We start from the raw sequence: 13581 nt of genomic DNA on the forward strand, positions 1-13581 counted from the left end.
TGTCTAAAACTTTTGCACAGTAGTGTATGTATAAAGTACGTATGATTAAATTAAGTATATTTAAATAAGTGTAATTAAAGTATACGTTCCTTCATATGTGTTAAGGGCTAGATTTTCGCTGGAGGAAACGGCTGTGATGTGATGAGCGAAAACTTTACAGACGAGAAACCGACTGCTACCTCGTGACCTTTTGTAAACTGTATTTATGACAAAGAACTGCACAGATATGGATATTCTAACAAACTATCGATAAACACATACCTTGTGTCCTCTGTTTGTTTAAGTGCGCATGCGCTGCTCCGTTCGCGGTCTGCGCCTCTGTGGATTGAAGAGCGCGCTGAAAGACGGGAGGAGACCGGTCTGACGCTGGTTTCATGTGAAATTTAAGCCGACTGACTCTGAGGCGATCGGATACCGGTTCCATACCCAACCCTACTTTTAAGAAATATATTTTGATAAACGAACCCAAAACTGTCTATGTCCTGGCTGCCCACACAGCAAAGGAGTCCGTGGCGGACCCGCCCTCAAGCCGCCAGATCCACTGCGGTCAAGCCAGCCGCCAAGTAGAAAAGCACGGTCAATCTAGCCGCCACGTTATTTTCAGGGTCGCGTATAAACTGCGTATTACGGTAATACCGTCAGAGAACTGATCTGAATGGAGTGCTCTTCCAGCGAACGCTACTTTTCCCCCCAACACACAGTCCGTTACTGTCTGATGCTGAATACCAAAATAAAAACCCTCTAATACTCATATTACAAAAAAAAGAACAATAATATATGCTTGTTGCATCTCTACATTCGAAAAGCTATACAAATAAAAGTTCTAGAATGCACAGACAGAAAGTACAGTGTCAGCTGCATGCTGCTGCATCTACTTTAAAAAATCTATAAAAAGTAAAGTTATAGATTGCACAGGCCACTTTCACCTCAGATTGAGAGTACACCTTGCCACAATGTCAGCTGCATCGTTTCAGTACATTCTGATGTGGAATTACAAAATAAGAGCCTCCCAAATCTCATAAATGAGATGCTGCATCTCTATTTTCAAAAATCTTTAAAAATCTAAGTTATAGATTGCACAGGCCACTTTCACCTCAGATTGAGAGTACACCTTGCAACAATGTCAGCTGCATCGTTTCAGGACAGTCTGATGTGGAATTACAAAATAAAAGCCTCCCACATCTAAAAAAAAAAAACTGCTGCATCTCTACTTTCAAAAATGTATATTAAAAAAAAAAGTTATAGATTGCACAGGCCACTTTCACCTCAGATTGAGTGTACACCTTGCCACAATGTCAGATGCATTGTTTCAGGACGGTCTGATGTGAGATTACAAAATAAGAGCCTCCCAAATCTCATAAATAGGATGCTGCATCCCTATATTCAATAATCTATAAAAATCTAAGTTATAGATTGCACAGGCCACTTTTACCTCAAATTGAGAGTACACCTTGCCACAATGTCAGCTGCATCGTTTCAGGACAGTCTGATGTGTAATTACAAAATAAGAGCCTCACAAATCTCATAAATGGGATGCTGCATCTCTATTTTCAAAAATCTATAAAAATCTAAGTTCTAGATTGCACAGGCCACTTTCACCTCAGATTGAGAGTACACCTTGCCACAATGTCAGCTGCATCGTTTCAGGACAGTCTGATGTGTAATTACAAAATAAGAGCCTCACAAATCTCATAAATGGGATGCTGCATCTCTATTTTAAAAAATCTATAAAAATCTAAGTTATAGATTGCACAGGCCACTTTCACCTCAGATTGAGAGTACACCTTGCCACAATGTCAGCTGCATCGATTCAGTACATTCTGATGTGGAATTACAAAATAAGAGCCTCCCAAATCTCATAAACAAGCTTCTGCATCTCTACTTTCAAAAATCTATAAAAACAAACGTTATAGATTGCACAGACCACTTTCACCTCAGATTGAGCGTACACCTCGCCACAATGTCAGATGCATCGTTTCAGGACAGTCTGATGTTGAATTATAAAATAAGAGCCTCACAAATCTCATAAATGGGATGCTGCATCTCTATTTTAAAAAATCTATAAAAATCTAAGTTATAGACTGCACAGGCCACTTTCACCTCAGATTGAGAATACACCTCGCCACAATGTCAGATGCATTGTTTCAGGACGGTCTGATGTGAGATTACAAAATAAGAGCCTCACAAATCTCATAAATGGGATGCTGCATCTCTATTTTCAAAAATCTTTAAAAATCTAAGTTATAGATTGCACAGGCCACTTTCACCTCAGATTGAGTGTACACCTTGCCACAATGTCAGATGCATTGTTTCAGGACGGTCTGATGTGAGATTACAAAATAAGAGCCTCCCAAATCTCATAAATAGGATGCTGCATCTCTATTTTCAAAAATCTTTAAAAATCTAAGTTATAGATTGCACAGGCCACTTTCACCTCAGATTGAGTGTACACCTTGCCACAATGTCAGATGCATTGTTTCAGGACGGTCTGATGTGAGATTACAAAATAAGAGCCTCCCAAATTTCATAAATAGGATGCTGCATCCCTATATTCAATAATCTATAAAAATCTAAGTTATAGATTGCACAGGCCACTTTCACCTCAAATTGAGAGTACACCTTGCCACAATGTCAGCTGCATCGTTTCAGTACATTCTGATGTGGAATTACAAAATAAGAGCCTCCCAAATCTCATAAATGAGATGCTGCATCTCTATTTTCAAAAATCTTTAAAAATCTAAGTTATAGATTGCACAGGCCACTTTCACCTCAGATTGAGAGTACACCTTGCAACAATGTCAGCTGCATCGTTTCAGGACAGTCTGATGTGGAATTACAAAATAAAAGCCTCCCACATTTAAAAAAAAACCGCTGCATCTCTACTTTCAAAAATGTATATTAAAAAAAAAGTTATAGATTGCACAGGCCACTTTCACCTCAGATTGAGTGTACACCTTGCCACAATGTCAGATGCATTGTTTCAGGACGGTCTGATGTGAGATTACAACATAAGAGCCTCCCAAATCTCTTAAACAAGCTTCTGCATCTCTACTTTCTGCAGCTTATTTTTTAGATTTTGGAGGCTTTTATTTTGTAATTACACATCAGACTGTCCTGAAACGATGCATCTGACATTGTGGCAAGGTGTACTCTCAATATGAGGTGAAAGTAGTCTGTGCAATCTATAACTTTTTTAAATATAAATTTTTGAAAGTAGAGATGCAGCATCTTATTTATGAAATTTGGGATGCTCTTATTTTGTAATTCCATATCAGACTGTCCTGAAACGATGCAGCTGAGATTGTGGCAAGGTGTACCGTCAATCTGACGTGAAAGTGGTCTGTGCAATCTATAACTTTTATTTTTATAGATTTTTGAATGTAGAGATGCAGCATCTCATTTATGATATTTGGGGGGCTCTTATTTTGTAATTACACATCAGACAGTCCTGAAACGATGCAGCTGACATTGTGGCAAGGTGTACTCTCAATCTGAGGTGGAAGTGGTCTGTGCAATCTATAACGTTTGTTTTTATAGATTTTTGAAAGTAGAGATGCAGAAGCTTGTTTATGAGAATTGGGAGGCTCTTATTTTGTAATTCCACATCAGACTGTCCTGAAACGATGCAGCTGACATTGTGGCAAGGTGTACTCTCAATCTGAGGTGAAAGTGGCCTGTGCAATCTATAACTTTTTTAAATATAAATTTTTGAAAGTAGAGATGCAGCATCTTATTTATGAAATTTGGGATGCTCTTATTTTGTAATTCCATATCAGACTGTCCTGAAACGATGCAGCTGAGATTGTGGCAAGGTGTACCGTCAATCTGACGTGAAAGTGGTCTGTGCAATCTATAACTTTTATTTTTTATAGATTTTTGAATGTAGAGATGCAGCATCTCATTTATGATATTTGGGGGGCTCTTATTTTGTAATTACACATCAGACAGTCCTGAAACGATGCAGCTGACATTGTGGCAAGGTGTACTCTCAATCCGAGGTGAAAGTGTTCTGTGCAATCTATAACGTTTGTTTTTATAGATTTTTGAAAGTAGAGATGCAGAAGCTTGTTTATGAGATTTGGGAGGCTCTTATTTTGTAATTCCACATCAGACTGTCCTGAAACGATGCAGCTGACATTGTGGCAAGGTGTACTCTCAATCTGAGGTGAAAGTGGCCTGTGCAATCTATAATTTAGATTTTTATAGATTTTTGAAAATAGAGATGCAGCATCCCATTTATGTGATTTGGGAGGCTTTTATTTTGTAATTACACATCAGACTGTCCTGAAACGATGCATCTGACATTGTGACAAGGTGTACTCTCAATATGAGGTGAAAGTAGTCTGTGCAATCTATAACTTTTTTAAATATAAATTTTTGAAAGTAGAGATGCAGCATCTTATTTATGAAATTTGGGATGCTCTTATTTTGTAATTCCATATCAGACTGTCCTGAAACGATGCAGCTGAGATTGTGGCAAGGTGTACCGTCAATCTGACGTGAAAGTGGTCTGTGCAATCTATAACTTTTATTTTTATAGATTTTTGAATGTAGAGATGCAGCATCTCATTTATGATATTTTGGGGGCTCTTATTTTGTAATTACGCATCAGACAGTCCTGAAACGATGCAGCTGAGATTGTGGTAAGGTATAATCTGAGGTGAAAGTGGTCTGTGCAATCTATATCTTTTATTTTTATAGATTTTTGAAAGTAGATGCAGTAGCATGAAGCTGACACTGTACTGTCTGTCTGATGTGGAACCAGTCTGTGCATTCTAGAACTTTTATTTGTATAGCTTTTCAAATGTAGAGATGCAGCAAACATATATTATTGTTCTTATTTTGTAATATGAGTATTAGAGGGTTTTTATTTTGGTATTCAGCATCAGACAGTAACGGACTGTGTGTTGGGGGAAAAAGTAGCGTTCGCTGGAAGAGCACTCCATTCAGATCAGTTCTCAGACGGTATCACCGTAATACGCAGTTTATACGCGACCCTGGAAATAACGTGGCGGCTAGATTGACCGTGCTTTTCTACTTGGCGGCTGGCTTGACCGCAGTACAATACTGGAGGAGGCAGCTGACTCGTCACAGTTGATATAAGTGAAGTGTGGGGGACAATAAGAAAAATGGGTGGAATATATAGAAGTCAAACTCTTCCAGTTTTAAAAAATGATAGTATAATAATAGCATAATATAATAATATAATAATAGCAGTAACCGACAATGAAAAAGCTGAAATGTTGGCTAAAGTGTTTGTCAGAGTTCATAGTGATGATAATGTATCAGAGGAAGCAAAAAGACTTAGAGAGCAGAATAAGAATCAGCACCCAGATGTGATGATTAAAAGGAATCCTTCTGGAGACGCTTTAGATGCAGATTTCACTTTATATGAATTAAAACGAGCTCTAGGTGGAGTTAAACATACATCTCCTGGAAAAGACTATGTGTGTTATATAATGATCAAGCATTTGACTGACAGATCTTTAAATATGATTTTATGTCTGTTTAATAGGATTTGGAATGAGGGAAAGCTTCCACCCTCTTGGAAGCATGGAATAATTGTTCCAATAGGTAAACCGGGTAAAGATAAATCAAACCCAACTGGTTATAGACCAATTGCTTTAACTTCCAATTTGTGTAAATTGATGGAGAAATTGATTATATACAGGCTAAACTATGTTCTGGAAAGTAAAGGACTTATGTCACCATACCAAAGTGGATTTCGGGAAGGGAGAAATACAATGGATGCTATGTTAAGCTTGGAAGCTGATATCAGAAAAGCTCAAGTAAATAAAGAAGTTCTGGTTGGGGTTCTTTTTGACATTGAGAAGGCATATGATATGCTTTGGAAGGAGGGCCTTCTAATAAAACTTAAATGCATGGGGATCGGAGGGAAAATGTATAACTGGATTATGGACTTTCTTCTTGAAAGAACAATACAAGTAAGGGTAGGAGTAGAGTATTCCAAGACATATAAGATAGATAATGGGACACCTCAAGGAAGTGTTTGTAGTCCCGTGTTATTTAATATAATGATAAATGATGTTTTTAATAATCTTAAAGGTGATATAGGTAGGGCATTATTTGCAGACGATGGGGCAATTTGGAAAAGAGGACGTAATATTATTTGTGTGTCAAAAAAGTTACAAGAATCAGTGGAAGCTGTTGAAGCTTGGGCAAATAACTGGGGCTTTAGGTTGTCAGTAGCAAAAACTCAAGTTATTTGCTTTACAAAAAAGAAAAGAATACCAGTTGTTAAATTGAAATTATACAAACAGGACCTGGAGCAAGTTTCAGCAGTTAAATACCTTGGAGTATGGATGGATCAAAGATTGACTTTTGCTACTCATGCTAAAAAGTTAATAGAGAAGTGTTAAACAGGAGTTAATATACTACGATGTTTATCAGGGGTTGAATGGGGAGCTTGCAGAATATCACTGAAAAGAATATACTGTACATTAATCAGGTCAAGCCTGGATTATGGAAGTATTATCTATGTATTTGCATCTGAAACCTTACTTAAAAAGATTAAAACTATACAAAGTCAAGCTCTAAGAATTTGTTGTGGTGCCTTCAAAACATCTCCCATTGCAGCCTTGCAGGTAGAACTTGGAGAAGCTCCTCTTTACCTGCGAAGGTATAAGCTTAGAATGAATTACTGGGTTAAAATAAAAGGGCATAAGGAAAGTCATTCAGTAAAAGGAGTTATGAAAGAATGCTGGGAACATGGGAATACGACTATTAAAAGCTTTGGATGGACTGCTAACAGGGAAGCATTAGAAGCTGGTATTGATGGATTAGAAGTTAGCCCAATAGTGTCTGTATCTAATATTCCACCATGGATATTCCCAAAGCCATTAGTTGATTTTCAAATTCAAACGCAAATTAACAATGACAAGGATATCCCCAAGAACATTATTGCACAGCAATATATAGATCCAAGCTATACATCGTGGTTGCACATATACACAGATGGTTCTAAAGATACTGCCTCTGGAAGAACTGCTTCTGCAGTGCATATCCCTAAATTTCAATGTGATATCAGCAAAAGATTAACTGATAATGTATCGGTGTATACAGCAGAACTTATTGCCATTCTGGTAGCACTTCATTGGGTGGAGGATGTAAAACCTAGGTTAGCAGTCATCTGTTCTGATTCTTATGCAGCACTTTCAAGCCTTGCAAGTGGACTAAAATCAACTAGGCAAGATATTATTTTTGATATTCTAGCAAGTTTATTGAGAAATAGTTATACTAGTCTTATTATGTTTCTATGGGTCCCTGCTCATGTGGGAGTAGAGGCTAATGAAGTGTCTGACAAACTAGCTAAGCAAGCTTTAAATCATGCAGATGTTGACATACAAGTGGCTCTTAGTGAAAAAAAAGATGCAGGGTAAAGTGAAAGAAGTCACTCATAGTAAATGGCAAGAAGCATGGGATGTTGATAGCAAGGGCAGACATCTTAATAGCATCCAACAACTTGTAGGAAATGGAAGAAGTGTATATAAGAACAGGAAGGAAGATATTATCATTTCACGTCTTAGAATTGGACATTCTGGACTAAATTATTCCCTTTTTAAAATAGGAAAGCATGCAACAGGTAAATGTAGAAATTGTGATGAATCAGAGACAATAGAGCATATTTTATTTTCAACAGTACGAAAATGAAAGAATATTGCTTATTCAAGAAATGGAAAAATTGGACATTAACACTTACAATATACAAAGCTTTTTGGAATGTAATTTTGAGCAATGGAAGAAGTATAGAGCCATTATTAAATGTATTAAAGACATAGGGTTATACGGGATAATTTAGTTTTTTTTTTTTTTTTTTTTTTCCTTGCTTGTCTGGGCCATAGACATCATATCAGTAGACGCCCTATTGGCCGCTGGGCGACGAGATTTGCGGCCGCCATCTTGAACCGGTCGTACTCTTGGTTTCGTTGCGTAGCAGCAGTTAAGATGCCAGAGCACTGTGCAGCATTTTCCTGTTCTTATCGGCGGAGCATCGCAAGTACGGCTCGGGATTATTTTTCACAAGTAAGATTTAACATTACTATTGTACTATTGGTTGTAGTTTGTCCTTAAATCCAGAGAATTGAGAAGGAGCAAGGATCTTTGATAGTACTGTACTGAAATCGTAGCTAGCTAACATTAGTTAGACTATGTATCTCAACTCAAGTGTTTCTCACATAACTTACTATTACTATTCAGATCAGAAAGAAGTTCGAAAAAACACTTGTTAGCTGCACGAAACTTACTTTTAGCGTTAGGTAACGTTAAGTGCCTAATACCAACACAATCCAATCTGAGTACATACATTGTTCGACAGAACATAATAACTGTTATTTGTGTTTGCGCACGTGATATGAGCAAGTAATGTATGTTAAGGTTGCTTTGTTCATATTTTCTCTGTTCTGTATAGTGTATTTGAGTACTGTGTAAAGCGCTAATAAATATGCATTATTTGTATTCTTATTATAAGGTGCTGAGAGCTGCAGAGAGGGTGATCCGCCAAGCTTCAGCGATACAAGCTCCTCAGGTGTCAACAGTCACAGAAGAGAGAGAGAGAGTGTGTGTGTGTGATGGAGAGGGAGGGAGAAGAGTGTGTGTGTGTGTGTGTGTGTGTGTGTGTGTGTGTGAGAGAGAGAGAGAGAGAGAGAGAGAGAGAGAGAGAGAGAACCAGAGTGTATATGTCACAAATTATAATAAATTGTTTCTTCAACTTATTAAATATCTTATTTTACTGCAACTATCTGTTTCTGCTTCTTTATCATATTTATAGTGTGTGATTTATAAATATTCTACCTCACATATTTATATTTTGGGCGTCTGGTCATTTATATCTTCTATCAGAATAGAATATGTAACTGTAAAGCCTATTATGAATATTAAAATACGCCGAATCGTGTGTCCTATATCATAGCTGCAAGAATGACCTTTGCAGCAAAAAAATCCGCGTCAAAATCAGTTAGGTATTCAGTGAGATATGATTAATTTAATGCGCTGACAGCTCATTGCACCTGGCAAACAAGTTACACTGAGTTGAGCTGGCGACCGGTCCGAGATGGCGGCTCCACGGCTCGTTCGTGCCAATAGGCAGTAGCGTTCGATGGGGCGTCTACCTATATGATGTCTATGGTCTGGGCTCCACACTCCAGTTTGGTAGGTGGCGGTAATGCACCATAAGCTGGTTTGCCAACCGACATAAAAATTCAGAAGAAGAAGAAGACACCATTATTGTTTTTCGTGTCTCGAATAAAAGTGAAAGCAAATGTTCTGAGTTGATGTTTTTCCATTTAAACAGCCAGAATCGATTCTATTCGGAATATCAAAGTGTTTCATAGAAACTAAGCCATGATTTTCGTGTAGCTGCTTCATAGAAAAGCGGTGGATTTTGAGAATCTGTGTAAATAAGGTGAGTGCTGAGTGCTTTACAGTGACTTCCGCTTTCAGATTTCCTCTGAAGGACGTATGTTTTCATGTTTTGTCTTTTTCAAGCAGTTTTGATTGGTGTTTGGTGTTGTGTGTGGTTTATTTGATCATTTGTTAACACACGACTAACATTGTGTATCTGAACATGTGTATCTCATGATCTGTTTCTCTCAGGATCCGTTCAGCTGAATTATTGAGTTTGTTTGTCATTTCTATTCAGAGTCAGAGCTGGAGATCAGATTCTGTTTCATCATGGAGGACACACAAACATCCACAGATCAAGAGTTTTCTCCAGGATGCAGGTACTTTGAAGAAACACTGTATTAAATCACCTTCAATGATGGGAGATGGGAGTCTCCTTCGTGTTTTTGTGTTAAAATGATTTCATGTATAAGAAAAGAAAAGCCTCATCATGGAATATTTTGATAAAATACTTTAAAGACCTTAAAAAAAAAAAAAAATATATATATATATATATATATATATATATATATATATATATATATATATATATATATATATATATCTTAAAGTTTAAATCTGTTTTCCCGCTCTGAGTCCAGTTGTGTGTCTTGTATTTTATCATATATACTGTTACACAGAGACATTCAGTTCTTTTTAATATCTTTAAAAAAATGTATGTGAAATGATCCTGTAGTGCCATATAAATTGATTTTTTTTTTTAAATAATGAGTATGTACTTCATTAAATACGGTAAATCAAAGGATTGACTTTAATGTCTCTCTGCTATAGTTCAGTTGATCAGAAGAGATCAGAAGCAGAGTCCAGCTGTGTGTCTGTGAGGAGTGATGGGTCTATGGATCGTCCAATAGAGTTTAAGAGTGGAGATACAAAGACTGATCTCAGGTACAGTTTTATATAAGTATTATAGTATGTCATTTTATATTATCAAAATCGTGTATACAGTATTTTTATCTACAATATAGGAGAAATTTGTCTTGAACATTGCCTAATAGATATCTTTAATCTTTATCTGGTATTTTCTCATATATAGGGCCCTATCATACACCTGGCACAATGCGATGCAAGACAGAGCACAAGCATGTTTGCTAGTTTCAGTTCGGGTCCATTCGCATTTTCCTGTCCAGTGCCATGTTATTTAATTAGCAAATGCATTTGTGCCCTTTTATGGGCGTGCTGGCACAATGATATTTTAAGGAGCTGAAAATAGACTGCACCATAGACCAACTCAAACCTGGTCTAAAGTCTGGCGCAATGTTCTTTCTTTATTTAAAGAGCATGCACAGCTTATTAAACACAGGGGCACACAGCGGCACACAAACATGCCAAATATTACAAATTAAAGGATTGCAATGCATAAGAATTTTTTAAGATAAGAGAATAGGGACATCTAGTTTAGACTATCCGTTTTTCCGTCGTTAAAATAGCAAAAGTGGATTTTGACACGCCCTGAGTGCACCTGCGCCTTGTGCTTTACACTTCACGTTTAGATCGTTACAATATTGCCCAACGTGTTACACAGAGAGACACTGTTCTTTCTAATATCTCTTGGGAAAAAATGAGTGAAATGATCCTGAAGTGCTTTTTAAAGTGATTGTTTAAATAATAAGTATGTACTTTATTAAATACGGGTGCTTGTCATATAATTAGAATATCATAAAAAAGTTGATTTCACTAATTCCATTCCAAAAGTTAAACTTGTATATTGTATTCATTACACACAATGATATATTCAAATGTTTATTTCTTTTGATTTTGATGATTATAACTGACAACTAAGGAAAATCCCAAATTCAGTATCTCAGAAAATAAGAATATAACTTAAGACCAATACAAAGAAAGGATTTTTAGAAATGTTGGCCAACTGAAAAGTATGAACATGAAAAGTATGAGCATATACAGCGCTTGTAACCGACTCGCCTATGGCACGGTTCCGATCTGCGTTGTGTTAGAAATGAAGAGACGGATCACAGGAACTGCTGCTGATGGAGGGTTTATTGAAATGGAGCTTGCAGGTGCTGGATGGAGCAGAGAGAGTACAACAATGAGAAATGTTTTCGTTCTGTGATTTTTTTTCCACCTGGACAGATTAAACACCAGTTAATTGATTCACTAAAATCACTGTGTTCTACTGACACACGAAAATACTCAAACCGCTGTACTCCGTGATAAACCATTAAATGTCATCTCTCCACACATAAAACACTTTCCAGTACGTTTGTAATATTTTAGCATATCAAGTACTTATTAACAGTTCTGGTAACTTTTACAACCTTATATTGGAGGAGCACCGCTAACTGCTTGCCTCTCCTCAGCTTGCTCAGCGCGGTCTGAACAGAGATGACGTCACAACGTAAATCAATATAAAACTCTTTTCCCAAAAACGACACAAATAAGGTACAAACCTAAATTATCACGTTTTCGTGAACCGCAAATACAAAATAAATACCCTGAAAATTGAAAGGAAAGATCATAAGTGAAATACATTAATATAGATTGTGAGTACACACCCTTATTAACATCTGTCACACACTCAGTACTCAGTTGTGGCTCCTTTTGCCTGAATGACTGCAACAATGCGGCATGGCATGGAGTCGATCAGTCTGTGGCACTGCTCAGGTGTTATGAGAGACCAGGTGTCTCTGATAGTGGCCTTCAGCTCTTCTGCATTCTTGTGTCTGGCATATCGCATCTTCCTCTTCACAATACCACATAGATTTTCTAGGGGGTTAAGATCAGGCTGCTTGCCAATTAAGAACAGGGATACCATGGACCTTAAAGGGTTAGTTCACCGAAAAAAATGAAAATTATGTCATTAATAACTTAACTGGTAAGACCTCCGTTCATCTTTGGAACACAGTTTAAGATATTTTAGATTTAGTCCGAGAGCTCTCAGTCCCTCCATTGAAGCTGTGTACGGTATACTGTCCATGTCCAGAAAGGTAAGAAAAACATCATCAAAGTAGTCCATGTGACATCAGAGGGTCCGTTAGAATTTTTTGAAGCATCGAAAATACATTTTGGTCCAAAAATAGCAAAAACTACGACTTTATTCATCATTGTCTTCTCTTCCGTGTCTGTTGTAAGACATTTCAAAACACTGCAGTTTAGTGATATCTGGTTCGCGAACAAATCATTCAATGTAACCAGATCTTCTTGAACCAGTTCACCAAAGCTAACTGAATCATTTGAAACTGTTTGCGTCTATAATAATCTTTAGTCAATCTTTTGTTCGTTATCTGGCTCGGCTCTGTGTTCATGTTCAGGTCTCTCTTCCCAGCAGTTCAGTCAGTGTACTGTTTGAGTAAATGAATTACTCCAGGATATTGGTTTGTTTGAACTCAGAGGGAGTGTCAGCCACATTAAAAAAAGTTAACAGCTTAAGTCATTTGTGGATTAATGCGTATTAGAGACGTGAACCGTTTTTCAAACGATTCAGTTCAATTTGGTGAACTGGTTCAAGTAGATCCAGTTACATGATCCGGATATCACTAAACTGCAGTGTTTTGAACTCGCTCACAACAGAAACGGAAGAGAAGAAAATGATGAATAAAGTCATAGTTATTGCTATTTATGGACCAAAAAGTATTTTCGATGCTTCAACAAATTCTAACGGACCCTCTGATGTCACATGGACTACTTTGAAGATGTTTTTATTACCTTTCTGGACATGGACAGTAGACCATACGTTTTCAATGGAGGGACAGAAAGCTCTCTGACTAAATCTAAAATATCTTAAACCGGGTTTGGAACGAGCACTTTATGCAGGTGCCAAGTCCTGTTGGAAAATTAAATCTGCATCTCCATAAAGTTGGTCAGCAGCAGGAAGCATGAAGTGTTCCTGGTATACAGCTGTGTTGACCTTTGACCTCAGAAAACACAGTGGACCAACACCAGCAGATGACATGGCACCCCAAACCATCACTGACTGTGGAAACTTTACACTGGACTCAAGCAACGTGGATTGTGTGCGTCCCCTCTCTTCCTCCAGACTCTGAAGGAAATGCTAAATGTACTTTCATGAGAGAACATAATTGTGGAGCACTCAGTAGCAGTCCAGTCCTTTCTGAAACGAGACGCTTCTGACGCTGTCTGTTGTTCAAGAGTCTCTTGACACAAGGAATGTGAAGCTGAAACCCATGTCTTGCATACGTCTGTGTG

General features: G+C 37.5%; 2 protein-coding genes across 5 annotated transcripts in view; both read left to right on the forward strand.

Moving 5' to 3' along the window:
• Positions 1–13581, forward strand: part of LOC113109173 (NACHT, LRR and PYD domains-containing protein 12-like) — a 1059377-nt gene that overhangs the window by 785481 nt on the left and 260315 nt on the right.
• LOC113109178 (NACHT, LRR and PYD domains-containing protein 12-like) overlaps positions 1–13581 on the forward strand; it is a 365574-nt gene that overhangs the window by 311023 nt on the left and 40970 nt on the right. For 3 of the 5 annotated variants that reach the window (XM_026272816.1, XM_026272814.1, XM_026272817.1), the window contains exons 2-3: positions 9659–9740; positions 10192–10305. The exons of the other annotated variants lie outside the window; for them this stretch is intronic. In XM_026272816.1, coding sequence (XP_026128601.1) covers positions 9691–9740; positions 10192–10305 — 164 coding nt within the window. In that variant the 5' untranslated portion in view covers positions 9659–9690. The remainder of the gene's footprint in view (positions 1–9658; positions 9741–10191; positions 10306–13581) is intronic. 5 annotated transcript variants of the gene reach the window in all.

This window comes from Carassius auratus, chromosome 9 (genome assembly GCF_003368295.1).
Source record: "Carassius auratus strain Wakin chromosome 9, ASM336829v1, whole genome shotgun sequence".
Lineage (NCBI taxonomy): Eukaryota > Metazoa > Chordata > Actinopteri > Cypriniformes > Cyprinidae > Carassius > Carassius auratus.